This window comes from Mchenga conophoros, linkage group LG18, assembly GCF_057382185.1.
Source record: "Mchenga conophoros isolate Kocher_MC1m ecotype Shallow Benthic linkage group LG18, M_conophoros_male_GT1.1, whole genome shotgun sequence".
NCBI lineage: Eukaryota > Metazoa > Chordata > Actinopteri > Cichliformes > Cichlidae > Mchenga > Mchenga conophoros.
In genome coordinates this window covers 23,930,241-23,943,149 of record NC_140543.1, presented here as the reverse complement: position 1 = coordinate 23,943,149, position 12,909 = coordinate 23,930,241, and the positions used below count along the sequence as shown (strand labels likewise).

General features: G+C 40.4%; 1 protein-coding gene across 1 annotated transcript in view; it reads right to left on the bottom strand.

The window, feature by feature from the left end:
• The window catches only part of clstn2a (calsyntenin 2a), a 152,011-nt gene that overhangs the window by 1,103 nt on the left and 137,999 nt on the right, over positions 1 to 12,909 (bottom strand). The window contains exons 11-16 of the mRNA XM_085253705.1: positions 6,644 to 6,810; positions 6,226 to 6,374; positions 1,422 to 1,627; positions 1,065 to 1,232; positions 696 to 841; positions 461 to 581 (exon numbers count right to left, since the gene is read on the bottom strand). Coding sequence (XP_085109831.1) covers positions 461 to 581; positions 696 to 841; positions 1,065 to 1,232; positions 1,422 to 1,627; positions 6,226 to 6,374; positions 6,644 to 6,810 — 957 coding nt within the window. The remainder of the gene's footprint in view (positions 1 to 460; positions 582 to 695; positions 842 to 1,064; positions 1,233 to 1,421; positions 1,628 to 6,225; positions 6,375 to 6,643; positions 6,811 to 12,909) is intronic.

Below are 12,909 nucleotides of genomic sequence, written 5' to 3'. Positions count from 1 at the left end.
ATTAAGCTACCTTCCTGATCAAAGCTTTCAATCAGTTGTTTTCAGATTAGTTTAGCTATTGTGTCCATGTCCTCCCCCCCAGCTCACGCAGAAGTACCTCACGGGGGAACCTTATTCCCTGGTTGGAAAACATCTCTTGTTTAAAGCGAGTTCTTCCTTTCCACAGTGACCAACTACTGCTCAGCTTTTATCCTTTCTTCCAGGACAGGATAAAAGACAGCATGTCTCATTCACACAAGTATTTTTCTATATCTAAGTGCTTTCTATCTATCTCACATCGGCACACATTCTCACTCCAGTGAACACATCAGCAGCAAATGAGTGTTCACTACTTTAATCAAACCACCAACCTTTCAATTAGTACACGACCTGCTCTACCTCCTGAGAAACAGTCACCCACAGGCGACCGTTGTTAAGGACCAGCGCTTTATAAATGAACTGGACTCTATTTGTGTCTTACCTGACATGTGAGAGTTGAGCGAGTGCATCATGAGTGGGTGATGGACGGGTCTCATGTACTGGGGCTGGACAGCCATGTGATTGGCGTGCTCCACGGGTGCCGAGTGGTGAAGAACACTGACCTATGCAGAACAAATAGAAGACGAAACAGGGTAACATTGAAAGATAAAACAAATAAACCATAAAAATAAGACAGAGACACTTGGTAGCTAAGAATGTATATATATCAAACTCACCTCCAAATTGAACTCGTTGCTGGTGTAGCGACCGTTGAGCTCCGAACAGGTGAGTCTGAACCTCCTCTCACTCAGATTGGCTGGTCGCCAGTTCCTGTAGCGCACTTGCCTCAGTGCCTGCTCATAGTGAGCCATGGAGTCCACACCTTGTAACACAGAAAAAGATTTATGCCTTACTAATATCCAACACATGTCATGAAGCAGAACTGCATATTGGCGACATAAATAAGCCTGTAATTAAACGACAGGGACATGTCTCAGGGACCTTTACATCTTTCTTAATGTATGATCGTCTGACTGCTGATTAAAGGGCACGCCATTTTCCAGATTTTTCCCTAAGATGAGACTGCAGAAGGTCACACAGCCTACCATAAATTGATATTCCAGAGGTGGAGTTGGTGGCATCAAGGTGTTTTCCCAGCAGAGCACTGTGTTGAATCTCTAGACTTTCTCTGTCTGGATTCAGTTCTTCTCCAATTACCAGAACATCACAGTAGTCCAGATTGTGCATTACCTCCATCACTCCTGGCCTGCGGGCTGCATGCACGCACACAAAATCGCACAAGTGTGAAAGTGTTTGAAATGATAAGATGTCAAATATCCAACACATATATGGTCGAATATAAAACACCTCAACAGAAAGAAAAGCAAAAGATGATTGTAAATTAACTAAAGCATCATTAAGATGCACATATAAGCTGAGAGCATCTATAACAGCCCACTCACGTCCACCGAAGCCATCTCCCTTCATTACTGTGCTTGTGATGTGAAGCTCTTTGAAAGGTGCCACACCCAGCGGGCCCCGGAGGTCGCTGGCAGGCCTGACGAGTCGATTAGATCCAGCAATGGTGATTCTCGGTTCACTGGGCGGCAGCACCATAACTACTGCCTTGATGTCTGGGATGGAGAGACATGTGTCCTCTCCGAAACACCTGACACACACACACACACACACACACACACACACACACACACACACACACACACACACACACACACACACACACACACACACACACACACAGAAGAGGAGAAGAAAAGGTTACAGGGTAGGACAGCACCTGTGTTGCTGCCTCACTGCTTACGTCTCTTGATTTCACTGCGGCGTATTTGCTTTTGTATAATTTAAGTACCGCAGCTCTGAATTAAAGGCTCAGGGAGCGACAGGGACATTTCTTTATTCCAACTGAACCTCACACACTGCAAACCTATAAGCACAGCAGGCTAACAGTAAAATAGCAAAAATAAAAATCTTAAACCATAAACAGTGCTAGGTTTGGTTGAAAATATTGTTTTTGTGTTCATGATGTTGAGAAAATATGTTTTAAAGGCCTAAACTTTTAGGGCTAGATAAGAAAAAATGTATCTGAAATACATTTCTGAGGGCACACACACACTGATAGCGTTCAATATCACTCCTTCAATTTCCAGCTTCAATCTCATCATCCTTGAAAATACTCTTCATGTACTCTTCCTTCAAATTTACCCCTACAACATTTCACTTCTGATGTTACTGTGAAGAAGTTTCAAGGCACCCCTCATTTCTTTATATTTTACTTCAAACTTTAAGGCTTTCCGAAGGTCTTTCAAAGTTTTTCTTTGGACGTTGGCTGCTTTTTCACTCATTTTCAGTCCTTATACAAAGGTACCAAACTCAAGGGATGACCCAGTGTTGTAATAGACAACTTAGTAAAGAAACAATTTAAATTGCATCTTTGGGCACTTTGTTACTAGCAGCCTGACACAAACACATATTTTGTTGCCATTTGTTTAGTCGACTCTACAAAAAATGTCAACACAGTCTGAAATAAAATCGTATTTTTTGTACCAATGAAGTGATTTCCAAAGAGCTGTTAGCCAAGTGCTTGACATATCTTGGCGTGGGGTGCAGTGTGTCAAGTGGAAACAAAAGAAGTGGCACACACACCAAAAAAAGCTAGAAATGGTCTCAGTGGAAGAAGCCATTCATAAGGGAGGAAACAGGAAGAATCATCTAAACCGAATGCAACCAACATCCAAAGAAGAGCTTAAGAACTACTACATGCTTTATTCCCATGTATGTTTGGATCACTGCACTTTTCATTGTCATGCCCATCTTCCTAGCGAAATATAAAGAAATAAAGGGTTGGCTCTAGACTTTTGCGTAGGATTGCATGCAATAAAACCTCTTTTTAAGTGCTAATGTATTTAGAGCTTTTTAAGATTATTTTAATTTCAATAATAATAATTTTGGGGCTGTAAGAAGATTTCTGCAGTGCTAATAGTGCCTGCCCATTTCACACCAGTATGAAGAAAAAAACTAACAATTCAAACTTAGAAATTTATGCATATTCAATCCCTCTTAGCGAAAAACTGGTTTAGAAAATACGTTTTCAGGGGCTTTAAGTGGCCGCTGAGGTGGTTTGTTTGTGCAATCAATTTCTACTAAGGCATCATAATTGATTACCACTTCTGAGGTTTGTTGGATTGCCAGAACAGGCTGGCAACAAAAAAGAAAAACTGGCAAGAATACCAAATTCTCCATTGAGTTTGTTTTACCCACTCATCAAACAGGCCAGCTGCTTTATGAAAACATGTACAGTGCATATTAATTCAAAAGATTTTCTTTCAGTTTTTCCTGTTAAAAATCATTTCCATCGCTTTATCACGAGAAAATCTTTTCTATTCTGGACAAAAATTCTATGAAAGGATGTGAATTTCATTTTTATGTCGGTTTTATTGTGTTGTAAGTAGATTATATCACTATAGAAAAACCCAGTTTCAACTGGACTTAAGTTGAATCGGTGTGATTATGAAAGCGAGCAACAATGAACTCTCACCTGCACATAAAAACATCCCACGTACGTATAAAGAAATGAAATCCACAAAAGGGGATGTTAGCTTTTGAGGTCTCAGATCAATCTTGGCTTGTTACCTGCCTTGACCACATGGCCTCTAGTGCATCACTTTGAAATTTGTCCGTGTGTGTGTCCTGGAAACAACACTGCTGTGGGAACTACTACACAGCAGTGTGGTAGTTCCCACAGCAGTGGGTACAACCGCTGAGTACTATTTCAGTCTGTTTGTGTGTACACTGTCAGCGTGACAAGGTTGCCACCCTTCAAGAAGCAGCCTCCAAGATGGACACAGTCCAACTCGTGGATGCTAACAAAAGGGTGCCAGAAATCTCAGAACTTTACACCCCTGTCCAACATCATTTTTAATTTAACTACACATATCAGGTGTTTTTGTACCTGTTGTACAGGCAATATTTTAAAGATGGATATGGCCCAAGAAAATGTTGATAAGCTACTTATGCTGCCAGACAGGGCTTGTGACATGGAGCAAACACCCGCGGCTTTAAAACAACACAACGTCTTAAAGAATTTTCTGAACACTGTATGTGTTATGTGACTACATATTGTTGTTTTTTTCCCTATTCACGGACTGCGGATTCAACATATCTGCTGAGTGCAAAGGCGGATCTATCTGCCGTTATCTCGAGGAGCGCAGTGAAGTGTTGTCAGAGTCAGACAGCCTCTATTGTTGCTCCTGGAGCTCGCCTCACTTTATCGACCAGCACGAAGCTGATTTGACCCGCCTGCGTTTGCTGCTCAACAAACGAACAGGTGCTGCATGGCTGTGGAGACAAGACGTAAGACACGTGAACATGTACCAAGCACTCAAGCTAGACACAAGTCTCTCTCTCTGGGACAGTAAGCAATATCTATATATGCAATCAAGCATGTTGCATTCAATGTGCTACAGCTTAGTGCTTTGAGGCAGATCGGGTCAGACATGAGCCCCGTAGAGGAAATCCATATCAGTTCTGGGATGTAATAATGATCCGATAAGAAACGCAGGAATGAGTTAGTCTCAAAGTAGTAATTCAAACATGGGTGCCACTTACAATTACCACTGAAATCTTAAAAAAAGACATAATTCACTATTCATTATCGCACAAGATAGAAAAAGATTATTTGAATGTTTCGTCTCAAAGGGAAAGAGAAAGTGAATTCTCTGTGAATTTGTTTAACAAAACCCTCAGTTGTATCTTTTTTAGTTTGTTAACAGTTAACAGTTGGCGGTGCATGCACACTATATATATATCATACAGGTACACATCATCTGTCTTGGTCTATGCACGGGAAAATAAATAATCAGCCTACTACTTGTCTATTCCATCAACTACATTTAATATATAATGTAAGGTTTCGGTCTAGTGGTGAAAATATAGAAAATATCAGCTCACCAAAAGCCAACCGAATATGAATCCAAATTCATGAACACGTTTGTCTGTTTGCAGTACTGGGAAATAATAACATGCAGGAGATTTCTGGACAAGTACTTGAAAGAGCGGCAGGTTGAGTGACTGGCATCATCATCCTGAAGTGCTGCTGCTACTAGTGAACAAAGTCAATTTAATCAAGTCAAATCAAATCAAAGGCAGAGATAGAAGCACAAGAAGAGAGAGGGAGAGAGAAGAGGGAAAACATAACAAAATAGACTCTAGCAATATGGTCTTTGCAATCACCAGGGACAGCTGGCCTGCTTATTGGTTTAATAGTTTTTACACTAATGATCCACCCTACGCCATCTCACTGAGAGCTCGGCTCTGGCAGCTGCTTTGCTCACCACTGTTTCTGTTTGTAGCTGTTTGCATTGCCTGTGACCACTACCCATCTTATGCTGACCACCTTCTTTAAACATTTTACGTTAGATTTCTGGGGATTTTCACAAACATTAAAATGTCAGAAAGAGTTTAAATCTTAATGTCTAAAGAAACAGGCAGAAATTAAAAAAGAAAACAAAACGCAGAAGCATTAAATGTGCAGCTGTTCTGCACATCAAACAGGTCCCTAAATCGCTCCATTACACACTGAATGTAAGGACGGCTATCTAATTTTAACAGTTGCAGGGGGGCGGGCGGCGTGTTGATGCTGTGGTTTGCTTTTGGGTAGAAAGGTTTTAGGTTCGAACATGCTGGTCAGCTCATGCCTTTTAGTGATGAGTTTGCTTGTTCCTTCAGTGCTTGCATGAATATTTTCCTTTTCCCCATTGCAGCTGGGATAAGCTCATTAGGCTAATGTGGGGTGACGTATGTTATCTAGCTAATAATTATATAGCCTGTGTACTGAAAACTACAGAGGTGTGATTTCCACTGCAGGAAGCTAAGCTAATGACCAAATCACTATACATGAAGACATCTCAGGACAAGATTTAATGCTTTATGTTATGACAGGCTGTTTTATGTCTCCAGTAAATGTTTGTGCACAAAACATCCTGAGTATTCCTCCTCCATGAATAAATCTGGTCCCACGAGATTTCCACAAGATGTGTGCGTGCTTGCACAGCGAGTACCAGTCTCTCAAAGTCAATGCACCCCTGAGCAAGATGTTAACTCACAGTACTTCCAGCAGAGCTGCTCCAAAGCTGAGCTCCTCAGTTATGAACAGGTGCACGAAAGCTGGATGTTTAAAAGCCATGGCGTGTGTTTCGTCTCTTAAATAGCTGAGATAAAAACGCACTGTCAGAGTAAATGTGCACTCACTGTACTGTAGTGGTGATATGCAGCCGTCGGAGGCCTGGTGTGGGGAACTGGCGAGAATTGATGTAGGAGACCTTGGTCATGGCCGTGTTGATGCTGTCCACATCTTCTCCTTCCACCACCAGCACAGACTGGGCCGGATTAAAATGAAACTGGGAAAAACCAACAAACGACTTGTTCTCATTCAGATTCAAAAGTAAATCAATAAGATGATGAGTGGAGGTTTTATGAAAAAGCATGTAGATGTGGACGTCTTAAATTCAACTCCATTATATTCCAGAGATGGAAATGAAAGCGCTTTAACTTAAAAGCGGCACATAAATAAGTTATGGTGCTTTCCTTCTTCCTTTTAGACCAATGCAAATGCAGTTGGCTGTTACTGCGGAGAAATAAGTTGAATGAATCCATTTTTTCCACGCACCTTTATGTCCTTGGCGAGGCTTTCAAGGGAGTTAATATCAAGACCTTCTTTGCAAGCCTGCAAACAGGAGATAACCTTCTGGGTTTCGATGCGACCCGGTCGGATCGTCAGACCCGACAGGCTACCACGGAAATACTGAGTGAACCTTGGGGTTGCTACCTCACCACCTAGTGGGGAAGAGAGAAGATATATGATGTATGAGAGGAGAAAGAAGAGAAAAGAAGAGGAAAGTACAGACGTAACAATATGGAGAAGAAAGCTAAGTGAAAAAGGGGCTAAAATACTGAAAATGTGTGTGCTTTTCTAAGGAAATATACAGAAACCATGGAGAGCTATTTCTCTCAAACTTTTAGATTAAAAGAAAAACATGAAAAAAAAATTACATCAGCGCCAGCATGAAAAAAAGTACTTTGATTACTTTGAAAGTAACATTGCTCTTTAAATAGGTGTTTAAATAGGTTTAGGTACAAATTTTTAGGTTAGGGATGTGAAATGTACACATACATTAAGTGCTGTACACTCTAGATAAGCAAGAAAAGCAGACATCATGACCTACAGAATATAGTCTGCAGTATTCAAGGAAACATCGCAGGACGCAACAGAACAGCTGATTTTGACAGCTTGTCACATTGGATTTATGACTTTGACAGATGGTAGTGTGAGTTTGACCTAAAATGTTCTGCAACTGCCACAGCCGGTGGGAAATACAAACTAACCATTCATATAAGCTAAATAAAACCAGTAAGTGGAAGCCAACACCTTGGCACAGTCCTCTGTGTAAAAGGTATCACAGCAGTACAGGCTGTGGAGGTCTGTCAAGCCCTGACATCTTCTTAAGAGTGCACTTTTTTCATATGGAGAGCGTAGCAGATTTTCCTGTCAGCTCTGCCCCGTGGTACAATTTTACCACTTCTTATGACAGGTGTAATTTCCATACAGGTCTAACCCCCCCCCTTAAGGTAAATTACTTCCTGCCTGAGTCTTTCAGGCCAGTTATGGCTTACGTGTTTGAAAATTCTCGTAAAAGGTGACAGCTCCTCTTAGAGTAATGCAAAAATGGTGGATGTCGCTCTATTTGTAGTTCATAATAAACCGAGTGTCACAAACAAGTATGTCACAGTAGCAATGAAATATTTACACAGTCTTTAATTGAATTGAATAATTGAATTTCCATTTCTAGAATTTGATCATTATTATTTTTACTGAAACATATTGATTTTATTTTATCTGGGAAAATGACTTAACTTGTTTATTAACCCAGACAAAAACAGTGTATGTATGAAGTGGTCCTCTACTGGTGCTTCTTATTCAGTGCTTCCCCCCCTTTTCGTTTCCAACTGAATATAACTTTTTAGCATTGCAGAATACTGACTCAGCAGTTTTGTTATTTAAAGTTGCTCACTCATTTAGCAGAGCTAGGAGGTTCTCCTCGGGGGAATTGTAGACAGACACTGCAGATGATATTCAGAACTAGATGGCCTGCACAGGGCTGCAGGCCATCTACTCCCTCAGCTCAGTCAGTGTGAATCATACAAGGGTGTATACATGTGGAGCTGAGAGAGAATGCTCAGCAGCAGTTCCTGCATCACATATTGTAACAGAAAATGTATTGTTGGTATGTGTAAGAGGAGGTCTGTATGACACGATGTTCTGACTTTATCTTTGAAGGTAGAAGGTTAGTTGAATAAGTTAAATGAAAGCAGACATGCTTAAACTTATAGATTTTGTTTCAATTAACCTAACGACAACCAAATCAATAAACCTTTGATTGATCTGGATGTCTTATATGTCTGTGTGCTGTGCTACCTCAGACTTTAGTCCAAAAACAAACAGGCTGAATCATTAGTGTTCAATTTTTTATAGATGACATAGATGAAAAAACACTTAAAATTATTCCCCAGTTATCACAATTCTACACTAATGTTTCACATGAAAAAATACAAAAACTACATGCAAAAATCTTGATCCACCTCTCATTTCTTTACATTCTGCAAATGGAAAATGGACAACATGTGGAGCGATTTGCAAACAAACATGTGGATACAGTATATCAGAGAAAAAACAGAGCTTTGGATGTTGGCTGATTGCACTCTGCTTCAATAATGTTGAGATTTGAGTAGAGATGGACCGATCCGATATTACGTATCGGTATCGGTCCGATACTGACCTAAATTACTGGATCGGATATCGGAGAAAAATAAAAAAATGTAATCCGATCCATTAAATATCACGAAAGCACCTCACAAAACTTGCAACACGCCGTAACTCACCTCAGAACGTTAGCACGTCGGAGCAGTATGCATCACGTGATAGAGCGGCTGTGGCATGCCGGACCTGTCGGTGGTCTGGATAGCATGTGGAGCTTCGCTAGCAACCCGCCATTTCATCTCCGACAAAATTATCCCGAGAGAAGTAAAGCAAGTGTGTAAGTCCATCTCTGAATGTTTGTAAAGCATTCCTGCGTTAAGCTTAACGAGCGACTGCCTCTCGCTCTCCGGCTGCTACTTCAATCATGAAACTGCTTAATGATCAGCTGATCGGCTTTTCTGTCGCGAGTCCGTGTCTCTTGTTTGCTTTTGGCCCACTTTGCACCAGAAAGAGGAAACCAGCGGCTGAACAACAGCAGCACGTTTAAGCTTGATCAGCTGTTGTTAGAATTTATTTAATATTACTTTCTACTCCAGGATCTTTTTCTACGTAGCTGACGGCTGGTAACTGTGCAGGGGCGGATCTAGCAAAGTTTAGCCAGGGGGGCCGATAGGGCATGAACAGGGAAAAGGGGGCACAAAGACATACTTTTCTTTCTTATTCTCATTTAAAATGTCGAGCTTTTAATTATTTAATATTTATCTGAATCTTACACCCAAAGTTTTAATCTGATGTAAAATGTATAGAAGTCCATTACTGCATATAGTAACTGTTAAGTCTAATATACCCTAGTAAGCTATAGTACTTTTTCCTTTGGGAAGGTACCATCTGTGCAGTCTGCAATTTTGTTGAAGAAAGATGTTGAATCTATTTAATATTTCTTGAAAAAGAATTGATTTCTGTGCATTTTTTTTCACACTGCATCAAATTAAGGTTGATTACGTCGATTAAGCATCATGAGGTGGAGCGTGAGGGGTGGTTCTCTATTTTTTATTTATTTATTTTTGTTGTTGCTGGGAGTTGGAACCCTATTAGTTAGGTTGCTTAATATTTATGCTAAGTACTCTTTAAAATACCAGAATAGGGAGGATGGTGTAGGTTTAAGTTTATTAGATTGATCAGTATTGCTGAACTATGAAATATTTTTTTTTTGCATACAGGTATAACAGAATAGCTTTAGTGTAGTTGTTGTTTTAAACTTGAGTATGAACTTATACAAAATGCAGCAAGATATTTAAAAAAACAGTTTTGTTGATTAAAACACACTATATCGGATTCATATCAGTATCGGCAGATATCCAAATTTATGATATCGGTATCGGACATAAAAAAGTGGTATCGTGCCATCTCTAGATTTGAGCTCTAGGGAGGCCAATGTATGACTGATAATAATCCATTGTATGTTTTTCTAACTATGCTTTTACTGTACTGGCAGAGTATGGGATCATTGGGCATCGTCATAGTGAAAAATTCAACTTTTGCCAATCAGATGCTTTCCAAACGGTGGATCAAAATCTGGCCGTAATTTGCTGTGTTTTTATCAATTTTGATAAGATCTCCAACACTGCTGGCTGAAATGAAGCCCCAAACCATGACAGAGCCTCCATCGTGCTTCACAGACTTATTGTTGTAGCTCTCTTCTGACAATTTATTGGAAAAATTTCGCTTTGGCTTAATCGCTCTGTAAGACCTGTTGCTATGTCTGTTAAGGTATACTTTTACCGCATTGACGGTGTGAAAGAAGTTGTTAATAATCAGACAGCTTCAAGATGGATCAAAATTTGATGATACTTTTCTCAGCACCATTGGCTGAATTGGCCACAAACCACAACAGAGCTTCCACCATGTTTTACAGATAGCTGTAGGCACTCAGACTCACATTTTTGAGCCAAAAATGACAAATTTGGATTCATTCACTCCATAAGACCGGTTTCCACTGATTTTCTGTCCAGTTCTTGTGTAATCCGGCATACTTCAGCCTTTTCACCATTTCCTTTCCTTAAGTACAGCTTCTTGACAGCCACTCTTCCACTGAGACCATTTCTGATGAGGCTTCAGTGAGCAGCAGACAGATGAGCTGAAGGGCCAGATATATCTCACAGGTACTGTGTCAGGTCTTTTATTGGATTGCCCGTCCCCCTATTTCTCAGGGATATGACTTCCAGATACTGGTCATCTCTTTTAGACAGTTTTTTAGGCCTGCCACTTCTTCTTTTGCTATGTTTTTATAGTTTTGTGACATTTAGTAGATATATCACAATCTGTGTCTACAGTGACACAGTGTTCCTTCACATACAAAAAGCAATCTAAGTTTATTTTCCATACATAGGTGGACTCTTGTTGTTCTTATAGTACATTTCTTAAACCCATACACTCAGAGCAGAGATGGTGAGGATTGTGCATTTTGGAACACAGGTAGGTGTAAGTGGGAGCAGAGAAGGCCTAATTTGCCTGTCTATCATCTCCCTTTCTTTCTACCTGTGTAAAGGTTTTTCATCGCCAAGACATGTTTTCCTGCAAAATGACATCCAAACGTGCATCTATTTTACATAGATTTGCACAATCAATCAAAACGAAATAAAACAGAGAAGAGTAGACACTGAAGAGTACAATGCCAGATACTATAGCTAGCAGACCTTGGATACATGAGTTGTGACATTTTGGAAGATCATTCAGAAAACATTTGCTTAAAAATCCTCAGGAGAGATCTCCAGATTTCAAAGACATACTCTGCATTAAATTACACATTTGCCCTTGGACTGATGCTTTTAAGCAAATATGTTTCATTCCTGTCTCATGTCCCATTCTTGTTTTCTTTGTTATTCTCTTGCATTTTATTTGGGCAAACTGACTCATTAGCGCGCTCTAGGTCAATGCATGCGTATCAACATTAGAAAATGTTTGAATATTTCAAAAAACTGGATCTTGTTTGACTCTGTTGTCCTACTCAACTTTCTCTTGAAAGGCACACACACTAATCACACCAGTAGCCGCATGCGTTTCATTCACTCTTGTTTTGCTCCCGCTGCTTCGCTGCCATTACTGCGACACCTTGAAAGAGCAGAGCCATAATTAATGTTATTAGTTACAACTGCGCGTTTCCTATTATGACGAGTCAAAACGAGAAAGGTCTGGTGGATTACCTCCAGTCCAAGAATACATGTTTCTTTGCTGCCTTCTCAAAGGATTTCAAAAGGAGTACATTATGCTGCTTTCTTTTGATTGATGCCTTTCATTTCCCACATAAAATCACCCCACGCTCTTTTTAAAGCTTCTTATTTGCTAAAATTTCTGAATACTGTGAGGGCTGCTTAAAAAAGTCCACACCCACGGCCGTGTCGCAGATTAAATGAAATGGGACGGCGAACTCACATTTGCCGTTCAAGCTCAACGACAAATTAATGCCACAGAAAACTGTTTAGACCCAACAACAGCCAAACCGTTCTCTGGGGTTAACCTTGTAAAGAAAACAACACGCATCTTCTTTTTGCTCTCGGGGCAGTGAAAAGTACAGTCTAAATGCCTTTTTATTCCACATGTCTCATCATTATGTTGTTGATTGTGGTGAAAGGGAGGATGGAGAAATGAGAGACTCTGAAAGGCAATCTTGCTCGCTAATGGCCTGCAAAGTTATCAGTTGCGGCTTAGTGAAGCTTAAAGCGGCTTCATTGGGATGTAATAGCTGGCAAAGTTGTCCTCCATTCACTCTAGCTAATCCTTCCTTCAGGGCTTTCTCTCACAATCAGAGATTCATGGAAAGAGGCGGCAAGAGAGGGCTGTATGAAGCAAGGAAGAAAATGATGACGACAGAAAGAAAATTGCAATCAGGCACAGGATGAAACGAAATTTAAGCAGCAACCAAAATGCCATCAGGATTGAAGCGTTGGATGATGCTGGCAAGGGTTGTGAATGTGATTTAGGCAGGCAGCAAGAAAAGGATCACTACTGTCTCTTTCTCATATGAAGCACTTTATTTTTGTAATTATTCAAGTAATAAACATGACAGCAGGGTAGCTTTTATTCAGTCCAACGCGATCTCTGCACGCTCCCGTTCCTTGTCGCTGGAAACGACGGCGCAGAATTTCCTGTTTGATACCCGCTTGGCTTGTGCCACAGGA